This window comes from Lepisosteus oculatus, chromosome 4 (genome assembly GCF_040954835.1).
Source record: "Lepisosteus oculatus isolate fLepOcu1 chromosome 4, fLepOcu1.hap2, whole genome shotgun sequence".
Lineage (NCBI taxonomy): Eukaryota > Metazoa > Chordata > Actinopteri > Semionotiformes > Lepisosteidae > Lepisosteus > Lepisosteus oculatus.
In genome coordinates this window covers 19,339,122-19,353,501 of record NC_090699.1, presented here as the reverse complement: position 1 = coordinate 19,353,501, position 14,380 = coordinate 19,339,122, and the positions used below count along the sequence as shown (strand labels likewise).

The 14,380-nt window shown below is 37.8% G+C and overlaps 1 protein-coding gene across 2 annotated transcripts in view; it reads left to right on the top strand.

Annotated features, from left to right (window-relative positions):
- The window catches only part of LOC102694541 (A disintegrin and metalloproteinase with thrombospondin motifs 3), a 65,672-nt gene that overhangs the window by 13,420 nt on the left and 37,872 nt on the right, over positions 1-14,380 (top strand). The window contains exons 3-4 of one of the 2 annotated variants that reach the window (XM_015346215.2): positions 4,873-5,029; positions 12,100-12,296. In XM_015346215.2, coding sequence (XP_015201701.2) covers positions 4,873-5,029; positions 12,100-12,296 — 354 coding nt within the window. The remainder of the gene's footprint in view (positions 1-4,872; positions 5,030-12,099; positions 12,297-14,380) is intronic. The other variant, XM_015346217.2, reaches the window with a different exon arrangement.

The following is a 14,380-nucleotide window of genomic DNA, read 5'->3' as shown; positions in this document are numbered from 1 at the left end:
GTACACAGAGTTAGTCATCTTCACAAAAGTATTTTTATTTTGTTTAATTTTTTTTTGTCAGTCTTCTGATTTGTTGTATTATCCTGGCTTTGTACAGCACATTGAGATGCTCCTGTTTGACACCATGAAATGTGGGGTGGATTTTCCACATTTTTACAGATGGTTTTAGAGTTGTCAAAGGGGTAGGCATTATGGTGCTTTTTTGTAGCAGAGCCTGAACCGGGTTTTGCCTGGTCAGACGTGTGTGCACAAGTTAATGTGTTCTTTAAATTGCAGGCTTCGTGCCATTTCTTTCAAACCAATATAGCTGGAGTCTGAAAGCAGACTAGCTGGAAAATGATACTGACGGGTTTGAAAATGATACCGACTGGATGGCAATGAATGAAGGATTATACATTTACAAAGTTGGTAGTGTTGGTGTGTGGAATTTGGTGTGTCTGTGTGCTTTACTTTTCGATATGTTTAAATTGTTTGTCAAGGGTCATTTGCCCAGACTCCACTGAAAAAAAAGCTGAAAAATACCTATTACGTCTGCTTCTTTTATTTTTACAAATGTTACAATTAGTACACATTTGTCTCTTGCATAATGGATAAGCAGATTCATGACTATCTAATTTACTATAAAAGACTATAAAGTCCTTGGCATGTAAATATACTACTGCTGTAGAGAGAAGCTGATCATGAGGCCTTCTGTGGCAGCCATTAATGTGCAGCCTTCTATGATGTCATCGTTGGTCAAGACCTCCGATTGGTGGACACAATCAGCTGTTGATGTGTAGTGGGGCGGAGCTGGGAGCCGGGTCTTGTGTGGACAACACAGCAGTCGTTTTTTGTTGGGCTGCTAACACGGCCCCATAGGAGCTTTGTCCCTCTTGATATTGAAACGAAAGCCCTGATGCTTTCTTTTTCAGTTTGCATGTGAAAGAGAAGAGAAGGAAGCATGTGTGCATAAGGCTATTTGGCTTGAGGTCACCTCATAGTTTTGTTTGTTCAAGACTAAAAAAGGTTCTGTTGCTTCAGGTAGGGCATTACTTGAAGCCTTGGAATTTATCTAGCTGCTCTTCTCTGGACAGATTACCAGGCAGCAATATCTTTCTGTAACATCTATGACCTAAATTGTATTCATTTTGTATCTCCCCAGATGGGGGAGTTGGGCTAAAGGATAACTGGCTGTCCCAGTCTGTGATAAAAATAATTCTGTGAAAAATTCATTTTAAGTCAAGAAATTGTAGCAGGATTCTGTTGGGCACTTCCCTCGTCTCACAGATTTTTGATTCTTATAGCTGTGGCCAGAAAGTCACAGTTCAGTTCTCACTATGTGAGGAAACATACAGAAATCTTACTCTAGCATTCTTCCTTATTGTTAGTATCCCATCTTGATTGTATCTTTATCCTAGTGTTTTAGCTGGAGAGAAAGTCCGTTTCCATCTGTCTATACATCTACAGGAACTAGGAACTTCTTTGTCTGCTTTGGTTTTTTAAGGATTACTGTCGAAAGGAAGAAAACTCTTCAACCTCCTACAGATGAGATGAGATCCCTTTGACTTGCCTAATTAAGTTGTAGAGCTTCATCTTAGCCATTTTTGGAAAAATCATCTAAACATTTTTGTGCTTAGTATTACTGTCAGATTACATATTATTAGCAAGCTGAAACTACTGTATGGGATCTTGATTTGGATGACTGATGAATCTGGTAGAACACTTACCTTATATTCAGGGTCTAACCATAGTGTGTTCCCAAAGCAGGACATAGTTGAAGTATTTTTCACTTAACTCTTTCAATAAAATGTTCAGTGCTGTTGGTTTACTTCTGAAGAAAGGTGATATTGTACTCTGTTATTTAATGTATTTTGTGAGGAGATATGATAAACAGTTTTTATTGTGTGAAAATTCGTATTTTTGAACCTTGAGTATATATCTGAATATACTGTTTGGAAAGGTGAGAAATGTAGTATGACATTTTATAAATGTGTTTTCATACATGCTGCACAATGAATGTTCTGCTTCAAAAATAATATAAATATCATAGAGCACTGAAGCCTATATTTATATAAAACCTAGTGGTGCAATATATAATTCAGTAGTAGTGTATTATACAGTAGATTATAGAAATGTCCTGTTTCTTGCTGAATTTATGCAACAACTGCTTTCCAAATTTTTGAAATTGTTTTATAATTAATGTTTTTATTCTGACAGAATAAGTCTGAATATATTAAGAAAATTATGATAAATACAAACATTTGTAAGCTATCACTTATATTTAACTGCACAAAGACTGACTGACAGTCCTTGCACAGTTGTAAACCAAGTATAATTAGGCCTGGATCAACTAAAATTAAATTCAGAGACTGCCAAAATGTTTGTGGAGATATATATATATATATTTGCATGCTTAAATGATAGCTTGCAGTGTACTGAAAAAAGTCTGTGGTATTGCTGTCTTTAAATTGCTGTAGGACGTTTAACTGTTTATCCGGAACCTGAGTCTGTACATGGGGAGAATGAAATCCAGCAGAGCTTTCTCTTTGTCTTTTGAGTAGAATGAGAAAGTTTGTCCCAGCTTCCCATTTGCTGGTAGAGACAAGATGGAGCAGTGACACAGAATTTCGACTCTCCATGCGTACCACTGATTGTCTCAGCGCTGACCGCTTGCAAGGCCGATCTCAGTAATTATATCTATCCACCAGCAGCCAAAGTTTGGGCAGGTCAAAAATTTCAGGTCACAGAGGCTGAAATGAAGATTAACAGAGCATTTTTGACATTTATGTTTTTTTTTGTGGGTGGATGATGGAATCACTGAACTTCACCGGAGAACAATAACATACACTTCAGAAAGCTGATGCTTCTGATACACATACCTATAGAGAGAGACAGGGAGACAGGGAGAGACTGATAGAAACATCAAGGAACGATTTGGCAATGCCAGGCCATAACATCTGGCATCTTTGGCAGTGATGCTGCCCCTATAGAGGGTTATTTCTATGTATGCCTGATTTGCTAAATTTTATGTATACAGTACATTTTGTTGCACTGCGGTGATTGGTTGATTGGTTCTTTATTGGTTTCCTATCTAGTTTGTTTATTTTTTAGATGATAAGAGTAAAAAAAAAGCTCCTTGTTTAAGCAGCAAGCACAGGGTTCATCTGCTGTATATAAATGGCGTGAAAACAAAACAGTCTAGGAGCAGTCAAGGTACACCTGCCTGTCGGTGGAGGATTCAGCAGTCTCGCTGTCTGAAACAGTGACAGCTCCAGACGGCTCTCTGTGCTCATTAAATCAAACAAGGAAGGAGGTTCAAGACATTGTTTCCAGCACATTTCAAGTCCTTTATGATGGTGGAGCTGAGAATCCAGAGACTGTGAACAACATTGTAATGAGCCAGTGGCTTCACTTCGAGTATCTTCTCTCTCTTTTCTTTCCTCTTTATGTTTAATATATACAGATATATGTATCTTCCAAAGAACTTAAATACAACTATAAGAATAGTTATGTAAGAGCATGCATTTACAATGAATAATGAGTATGCATATTAGCTTCTGCCATACTTCAGCATTTGGAAGACAGAACTATTATGACTTCTAAGACTAAGGGTAACCTTTATATGTATATATGTATTATATAAAAAGAACAACTTAATCCCCTGCTGAAAAGCAGAAAGATATTCTCTTTTCTGTCCTCCTTACTTCACCCCTTGGTCTCAAGCTCCTGCCCTGCCTCATTTTCCCACCCACCCGCACGAAGAGGCTCCACAGCCCAAACGTTGTGTTTTCTCATCTTTCTTTTTACTTTCCCATTGGGAATTAACCTCTGCTTGCTCTTTTGCAGCACACGCAGTGACGTGTCTTTCCATACTACCCAGATATACCTGTTATATATAATATACAACATAAAGTACTAATGTGGAATAAAACACTGTATTTAATACTAAGGTGGAATTATAAGTTTTAAGATGGTTCTTTCTCCCTGTTGTTGTGCCATGGCAAAAAATCATTAATATTCATACTCATAATCCATATCCAATCCAATCCATTGACTATATACACACACATTATTCTTCCAATGAGTTGTTACTTTTTTCCCAGTAGGTTATTATTTTAGACAAGCTCATCTTTCTAACCCCAACAACACACAGCAGTGGCTGGAGTCACTACCATACTAATCTGCTTGTTAAACACTTTGGACACCCTAGGACACCTCACAGTGATGCATGTTTACTCCTACATGCTTAGATCCTATTGGTCCTAGCAGTTTGGTGCAGCATCCCATATTACCTCAGAGATTCTCCATCAGGGTCTGGCTTTAAGATCCATTTCTGGGCGTGCAAGAAGTTGGCTTGCATTAAAAGAGCTGTGTACATGCATATTAACTGGTACTGTAGCAATATGGTAGTGACCTATAGTCCTTGATTCCTGGACACCAATTATTTTAACTTTAAAACAAGAAATGTCTCTTTTTGTGAGCACATATTGATTGTCTTTACTGGTTCCCGAAATTCCTATAGAGTTTGCCACTTGGTCCCATTATATTTAAATAATTGGGGATCCAGGGACAGGACACCCAGTTCTTCTAATCAAAGTGGACAGACTGTTGTTTTGGAGAAACAAGCTTTGCCAAAGGAATTTTCAAAAACATCTCTACTGTTGAAAGCTGTGTTAGCATGAAAGCTTAGGTCATCGTCTGTGTGAGGTTTTTTCGTTTTTTTCCCTTCAGTTCTCAGCCTAGTTGTCAATTTTTACGCCTTCAGAAACCATGATATGTGCAGTCTGACACACAGAGCTGCCAGAACAGTGCTGTAGGGAGCCATCCGGCTGGCTTGATACAGTAGGCCTTTGAGTTAGATGACAGTACTAACATGGGAAACTCTTTTTCCAGGCAGGCCTGATTCGCACTGATAATGGAGAGTTTTTCATTGAGCCCTTAGAGAAGGGGCAGCAGGAAGTGGAAGAGAAGGGGCGAGTTCACGTGGTGTACCGCAGGTCTGCCAGCAGAAGGGAATCCGGCAGCACAAGGGAGGACCTCCACAATGAAGGTAGGCCTGAAATATGGAATCATGAGACCAGCAGACAATGGCTGAATTCATTTCGTGCTTGCAGACTGGGAGGACAGCTATGCAGGAAAATACAGTGTCAAAGTTATTATACTTATTTGGTGTTGAAAGTCTATTGTGGTAAGTAAATATAGTCATAGCACACTAACATGTCCTTCAAAAACATTTTCAAAGACTTGGAATTCAGACAAGCTTACTGAAGTCTCTTATTTAAAAGTCTAAATAACAACAGAAGGGTCCGCACTTTATTAACAAAACTTTGTGGATATTTTATTTTTCAGCAATATTTTTGTTCTGCTTTTCTGCCAGTCATTGAAGAAATTCCATATCCAAACTCCATAAATGCACAACGTGCCTGAGAACTGTCACAATAGGAACTTGTATTTCAATTTAGCAGGCTCGCCCCAGTGCCAGTGGAGGTTTTGCAGACTGAAGGATATATGACTTTTCTCTCAGGAGCCGTTCCAGTCAGTGTACATAGGCAGGCCCCCTCCCCTTCACTGCCTCCACCATAACAACAGTATTACAGCTGCTGCAGTGCTCGGATCACCAGCTGGTAAAAATGAGGAATGCAAGGCGCCTGTGGATGTGCAGGGAAGTCTACAGCAAAAGAGGCCCGGGTGCACTGTAAATTCAATAGAGATTTTTTACTGAAAACAATACCCATAACATCTGGTACCAAGCAGTTTATTTCAGCATTACTTGTCGCTAGAAGAAGCTGCTGTGAGTTTTGGTAGATTTCAATTAAACTACCAGTTTTAATAATGTTCCTTAACACTATTTAAGAGTTACTGTATTTAAATTCACACATTAATTACTGTATATTTAAAGTCATTTTTGTGTTATGTACTGCAAAAATAGAAAATTAATTACTTAAAAGTATTTTTTGAATGCATCTGCTATTTAGTGTTTTTTACTTGATTAAATTTCCACCAATGAAATGCTAGGCTTTTATAATTTAGGACACCAGATAGATGGGACACAAAATAAGTGATAAATAATTTTAAAAGGATTTATAGTACATCACTGCATATTCTACCTGTGTGTAATATTGAGTTGGATTATACTTTATCGGTGTACCAACAAAAGGCTTAAAGAAGCCAGGATTATAATTTTATTGGATGACTTACTACCAGTACTGTGTGGTGAAACTGTACTTTACTGCATGTTTTGCATCTGCTGTTTTCTGTCACTGTACCAGTCTTAAATGTGGAAATCTTCAGATACAGTGACCACATTAGAGCACAGTACATCTTGGGTTTGAGACCTAAACTGCAATTGCAAATCTTTGATGTATCACAACTCCAGAAAATGGACAATTAACGACTTCTCCCACAGCGTCATCTCATGAGACACAAACCACATCCTTTTGCACAGCATTGAATTTGTGTTCGTTATTAAGGGAGGGTTTCTACAAATGATGCTGGTGCTACGTGAAGGAAAGTGTCCGTGTTAATAGGGCAGAAGATCATAGTGCGTATCCTGCTGTTCGGTAGTGACTCGAATGACACAGAGACAGCCTTTTGTGAAAATAATTAACATTTCTATTTTTAGGTAGCAGTAAATCAATCACTATTAACCACTGTTCATCCGTCATTACTTATCAATGTCAGTTAATATGTAGTTTTTCACACTACACAAGGGCAGTGCCATTGGGGTTTTCGAAGGATGTGAAAACATGTAAATACAGTACCTGCTCAGAGTCTTTTCCGTTGCTATCCCTGTGCATGACCTTCGACTTATATAGGGGATACTGGGTCCTGATGCTTCTATTTGCTTTACGTAGGTTGTTCTACATATCTATTAGCCTTGAAGCCTGGTAAAAGATAGCGGCTCAACGAGAGTCCTGTTAGGGCACCAAGGAAGAAGCTGGATGGGTAAATGCCAGTTAAGGGATTTAGGCTGGAATCTTTTTTAATTTATCATGTTAGGAATGCGGATGGCTGGTCTTATTTGCCAGACTCTCTTTTGATTTTCTGACCTTTTTATTTCAGCTGCCTGGCTTTCGATTTTGTGTCGTTTCTGTTGTTTGCATTATTGTCTGAATGTGCTTACGCTTTTGGTACTAAGTAGAGTAATGAAGTATTTGAACTACTTATCACTTAACAATCAGCTTCTTTCTCTGCTGGCATCAGCCAGACTCTCAATCCGCTGCCTGACATTCTCTCCTCTCATGGCTAGAATTTTAAAGAGGCACTACCACAAAACCCCAGTGCCTTGCTGAAGTTTTACATCCGAGCAGCTCTTATAAAATCCAGCCCTCTGTGGGAGAAACGTGGTGGAGTTTCCTCTTCTTTCAGTGGTTGGTTAGCAAGGGGCAGTTTGTTTAGATTTGGTGGAAAGTATTTCGGGTTTTATTTTTCTGGGTGAAAGCATGCTGTGGTCTTACACGAATACAGTTTTTTTTTCTGTTTGATAGCCACTTTGGAAAGTGGTAGTGTGCGAATATTTACTGTGGACAAAGAATGGTGTACAGTTCACTGCCTTGGCAGATCTCTCTAGCTCTGTGGTACTTAGGGATACCGAAACTGAAAATTTCTTAGGAAACAAACAATTAAACAAAAAGTAGATAAAAAAGCCCCCGAATTTTGTTATATTTGTATTTTGGATCATCCAGTACAATATTCTTTTTCTTTTAAAATATTGTAGTTGTTTTCCTGTTCATGACCAAAAGATTAAAAAAATCAGGTTCCTTGCTGTTATTTTGAAACTTGTCTCTGTCAATAGTTTGAATAGTCAATGGCTTCTCTTTAGTAATTCTTTTAGTACTTTGAGGGCTTTTTAAGCAGTACTGCAGTAATACATAGATGTATCAGTTTGTCTCACTATTTTTTAAACTTTCTATTAATATGTGTATATATTATATGCTCTAGTGCCCCCTTCGACCTTGGATTGAATAAAGTGGTTAGAAAATGGATGTGTACTTATTATAATAAAATATAATAAAAATAAATTCCATATTTTTTGAAAATCTGAAGACTTAAAATGCATTAAGTAACTATAAAATGCTTTGACATTACATTTTAATTTAACGCATTTAAGCGTTGGTTAAAAATTTGTCTCATACTTCATTTTAATTAATAAAAAAGTCCATTATTGTAAATCTTATATTTATCTTATGAGAACTAGAAGGCGGTCTCACATATGTTTTACTGATGATACTGTTAGAAAGCCAAAGCTTCTATTACAGTCCTTGAATGTGCAAATGAACTTGTGGAAAATCCGTGTCATGTCTATTGAGCAGTTATATACTGTATACTGTACATTGGCCTTCTGATTTTAAATATACAGTTTAAAATGTTATGATTTGTAATAAAGCTTAGATTATGGACATTAGCAAGCTGCTCTAATTGTCTGATATGAAAATTTCACCTAAAGCAGGTTAAATTACAGATGGGTGAATCATTGATATTTTCTTTCACTTACCTAATGTGGTGCACTACCCGTGTAAGCTGACACAGTGCTGTATACTTATTATACTGGCATTAATTGATTCTACATTTATTTGTAACATTTAGAAACTTTCAGTATTTAAAAGGAGACAGTTTTCTTGTATGATTGTATAAAACCATTTCTCATTTTCCATTTGTGTTCTAAAATTGTCATTATTACCTCAAGCAAAGCATGATAGATTCGTTGGTGTCACACAAAATAGAATATATTTTTTGAATAAAGCTTTTGCTTTTCATGGACACTATGATTCAGCAGGTCTACCAAATATGTGTGCTAATATGTTTTAGTGTGCGTGTTTGTCATGAAAAGCATGCTATTTTGTCTTGTTCCCAAACTGTTTCTCTTCAGTCCAGAAATGATGCTGCAGTGCAGTGGGCTGGAAAACGCAGATTCAGTTTCACTCTCATCGGCAGGGGGCCCAATGTCATTTCATGTAGCTTTATAACATGTAAAAAAAGTTGCGGGATACAACATTTTTTCCTACTGTGAAATAACTCCAAGAAGCTGTTTGCAACAAAAATATATGAGAGCTTAACCATATGTTTACTCTTACAGTGGTACACATTTGAATTTTACAGTTCCAGACATCTGAAACCAAAGTTTTTCAACATGAAGGCAGACAAGAATATTTACATACCATATACTGTCTCATTTATGATGAACACAGGCATTTATCACATCTGCATTGATTTGCATCAGTTTTTATACTTCTATTCTTGTGGAGAATGTACTGGACTGTCTGCAGTGTGTAGAAATACATTTGCTTATGAATCGCACATTCATATTATTTTCATGTAACCCTGAGTTGGGTGCAGTAATCTGCAGCTGGTATTATCCTAACTTTTAAACTAACTTTTAACAAATGAAGTTTTTGTGCCTGCTGGAGGATACTGTGAGAGTGAAGTCTTTAAATGTCATAAGTCTGCTGTAGCAGATTTATGGATAACATGCATAGCACAGTCAGTGAAAGACAGGAAATCTTTCTGACTTCCTTGATGTAGGGAAAGATTTGCAATATTGTCTTCCAGAACTATTCATATGGGTTTCTGATCCTCCAGTGACATGGTCTGACATGTTTTTTTTGTTGAATCTGAGAAAAGATTGTTTATTGATTTCCATCAGCCTATTCCACAAGCACAGGGCATGCACGCATACACAGGTACATTTAACCTAGCCAGCATGACTGCAGATGATAGTGAGGAAACCATAGTAGGTGGAGGACTAAATGTAAACATGCAGAGAACATGCAGAACCCACACGGAAGGAATCAAACTTTAGAAGATACTGATATTAAAATCTTTTTAAAGTCCATTATTTAACATATACTGATGGAAAAAAGAAATGCAACACCTCCTCCTCCATACTCTGGCCCTCCAGTCTGCGTGAAACAGGCTGAAGAGTGACTTGTCCGTGAAGAGGACCTGACGCCACTGCTGACGAGTCCATCGCAGCCTCTGTCTGGCCCAAGCCAGTCAGGTGTGACGTCTAGAAGGTGGGACCAGAGGGCCTCTGACAGGTCGCCTTGCTCTAAGGCCGGCAGCATGGAGCCTCACTGTCCTGTCACTAATGCGGGCATTGTGTCTGCCGGCAGTTTCAGCAGCAGTACAGGTGGCAGATCTGAAACGATCTGTCAGACGGACCAGTCTGATGTGCCGGTCCTGCTCTAGTGTGGTCACTCATGGGCGACCAGATATTGGATGGTCATCTGACCTCCCGGTCTGCTGATATCTTCTCTGCAGTCGGGACACAGCTGAGAGGCTTACTTCATAGTGACTGGCAACGCTGGCACATGACATGCCTGCCTGCAGCATGCCAGTGGCCCTCTCCCTTGCTTCTGGTGACATTCGAGGCATTATGGAATGTACAGAAAACTGACTAAGTGTGGCCTTTTGCAGTGACCTAAGCTTTGAATTAAGGCCCTTTTAAAGGTGTCCTGATCAGGCATTATTACACCTGGACCTCGCTGGGTAAAAGTGCACCTAACGAGCTTTCGTGTGATTGGCAAGTTGCAGTACCTCACTGCACAAGCTGTATTGCTAGTCTGAGGGCTTAAAACAAATTGACACCTTTTTGTGAAAGTACACAAGCTATAACTATTTTCATTTCATATTCCAATGTTGCGTTTCTTTTTTCCATCAGTATACATACTGTATAGTCTAAAATACAAATGTGTGACACCTAATTAGTTGGTGTTAAAAAGTGAATGTTAAGAACAGGATCAATTGCAGAAACATGATCGTATTTTGTATTGTACCTCTGTGTTTTCAACATTTTTTAAAATTAAATTAAATGAAAATATAATTAAAATTTAAATTGTGTAAATGAATGTTGATTTCTGTATTTATTTGCTAGCTATGCTGTATTTTATTAGTCACATTTAGTTTAAAGACACATGAAGCACAGTCAGTGAATTGTGAATAAAATATGAAGAAATTATTTCTGGAATGTAACAATACTGCCAAATGAAACTTAATCTCAAATCAAACATTAAAATACGGCATGTAAAATTTATTTTGTAATAGTCTAATACTAGTTTCTGTCATCTGCTCAATCTGGAACTTTAATTCTAAAATTAATTTTCCACATTTTCTGGGATTGTATCTTGGATTTTATACCAACTGAAATGCATTGCACTGCCTCATTTGTGTTGTGTATAGAGTATGGCATGTTGTCTTGTTTCTTGGCCCTAAGAGGATGAATTATTCAAGGAAGCAGATTGTGCCAAATGGTGTCAGACACAGAGTAAGCTCTTTCTTTGTTTTAATGCCAGATAGCATCTGTACTTTAGTAAAAACAAATGTAGCTTCTAACAGATAGGATGCTATAATTTAAAAACTCAGAAAAGACAGAGTGCAATCAGCTGCATAGGGCTATGTGCTGCTAATGTGTAACCTGGTTCTTCTGAAAAAATTAAGGAAGAAAGAAAACAAAAGGTAGAAATCAAGAAAATTTTAGAGATAAAATAGCAGCAGGAATAGTACGTTCTCCTTCATGTCTTAGTTTATTTTATTTGATTTTTACTACCACATGCGCTGAGATTCTTTGAAAGTTTGTGTTTCAGATGTTATGTACAGTATGTCACTTCATTAATTGTTATTTTTTGATTATTCACAAAGCTGTGTAGACAGATGAATAATGATGATAGTAATGCAGTAATATATGATTATGGTAAAATGTTGTGTCTTCCTCTGCTGCCGTTTTGTTTTTAATTTATATGTATACTTTGTGGGTAACATTTCAATGGAGAATTCTCAAAACACACTTATTTTTTCAATTCAGTGTTAAACAGTCTTGTGTCTGACAATGGCTTAAAATCACTTCTTAGCACACATACTATATGCTCTTAAATGAACTACATGGTTTTAAAATTATGTCCTGCTGCTTCAGTGTTATGTTTCAGTGCTAGATTTTGAATAATGATGATGAAAATGAAGATTTAGTAACATAGCAAGTCTGTTTTGTGCTTTGTCTACAATCTTTTTCAGTGCTGAATTTTAATAATAATAATAATAATAATAATAATAATAATAATGATGATGATGGTGATGATTCAGAAACTTAACAAATGTAACTGGTACTTCTCCTGCATTCTTTTTCAGTGCCGGATTTTGGAATCAGCGAACTTCCCAATACACTGGAGCTCATGGAGCGCAGACTGGGGGAGTCACATCGGAAACGGAGACATGCCAAAAAGGAAGACTACAACATCGAGGTGCTGCTTGCGGTCGACGATTCGGTAGTGCGATTCCATGGAAAGGAACATGTCCAAAACTATGTTCTCACGCTCATGAACATAGTAAGTTCATCATTTTTCATCTGAGACACCTATTGACTCCTATTCGTATGTTACAATTGTGTTTACAAATAAGCTCCCTTTCAATATATGTCTGTGGTAATTCCTTATTAATTAAGTGTTACACAATAACTAATGATTGATCCCCAAACTCCCACTGACTCCTCAGGTAACCATATTGCTTACTATAATTCACGAGGAATGACAGCAGCTGAAGATTGTGTAGCGGTAGAATCGTTTATTGGATTTAGTGAAAACTTGGGTTTAACCCACTTGGCCAATCTCTGGGCCATAGAACGGGGAGGCTGGGACCCCCAATGCGTGGGGCAAAGACGACCAAGGTGTAGCTGCAAAAATGGAGAGGGTTGGAAGAGGGATAAAAAAACGAGCGAGGAAGAGGAAAGGGGAAGTGTGGTACTGTATATATGGGAACTGAGGCGATTACGTAAGGATTAGTTGCGACTTACATCCGCTGAGCTTAGTTATTTCGGCTGCCTTCATGCCACCCCAACTTTCATTAGAACTCCATTAAGCAAATCAAAAACTACCAGATTCTCTGTCACTAAAGTTCTGTTTGTGCTCAGGGTCCTCGTCTCAGCCTTTTAAGTGGACCCGATGCATAATGTCAAAAAGCAGTTCTTTTCAGACAGACTGCATCTGTCTCATAAAATGAGGTTCTGGACCTCAAGACATATAAGGTGGTAGATCAGATCTAGATTTAGTCACACCCTGAAGAAATAGAAGGAAATAATTTCAGATAGCAGAAAGATTCATAGATTAAACAATGTGTCTTGCTTAAATAATCTGAAAGTATTATTTTGCGATTATAATAGCATTGCACAGAGCAAAGTTCTATTTGTCAGAAATAATCAGTTGAATTACACAAAGGTCACGTTAATTCACACTTTTTCAGCATTCCTTTAAATAAAGACCAACACATACAAACCTGCAATAACATTCTGGAACTAAACAGAAGGCATTGAGTCGTAGCATATGTCTCATTATAGTTAAGGTTGAAGAGCTCTCTGAAGACTGCGGGCAAATGGTTATTGACCTCCACCTGTTGGGGGATGGCTATAAAAAAATAAAAAAAAATCGAATCTTGACACTTTCCACTGTTCGCTGTCCATTATTAAGACATTTAAGCTTACTGCTATAGTGGCCACCCTGGCAGGAAGGGGGCGCAAGTGTATTGATATCACAGGGCTATGAAAAAAGTGGTTTAGGAGGCAAAAGCCAAATGCAGAAACTGAAGATCTCCGATACATAATGGCATCATCTGGACAAATAATTTTGAAAACCACTATTTATCGTTACATTTGTGAATGTGGCTATTATGGCCTGGTTGCAAGGAAGAAACCCCTTAAGAAGGTTAACCGCAAAAAGCCGCAACTACTACTCAGTGACAATTGGAGCCATATTTTGTGGCCAGATTAATTGAAAATCGATGTTTTTTTACCTACGTATCAGATTTTTGACACTCATTGCCTTTAAAAAATGTAACGCACAGTGAAAGAACACTCAGGCCTACTGTGAAATATGACAGGAGGTCTAGTATGATTTGAAGTTGTTTTGAAGCATCCTGGAACCCTTGTTGAAATAAGTGGGAATAATGAACTCCAACAAGCTTCAGGACGTTCTGTCCAAGCACCTTTTTTTTCTGCCAAGCATGGATGAAAATCTACATTCCAGCAGTTCTACAATCATCCAAATCAACAAAGAAATGGTTACCCTCACACAAAATACATGTTCTCGGATAACCTTCTGAAGCTGAATCCACTTGAACATTTATGGCTTGAACTCAAGAGGTTTTCAAATGGAAATGAATTGGTCTGAACGATGTTTCTAAGAGCAGTTCTGCCTGGTGGAATGATCACAAATACCCCTTCAGATGATGCCTTACAAGAGGCATCTTGTCAGTGTAAGCCCTGACAGAGGAGGATTTACTAAATAAACCTACAGAGGTAAATAAATGTAATCCTCTGGTTATTTGGGCTCAGATTAACTATTTATATGACTTTCGTCTGTGTAATGCTGTTAAGATTACAGTATAACATTTTTAGAATTCTTTTAATCTGTAAATCTTT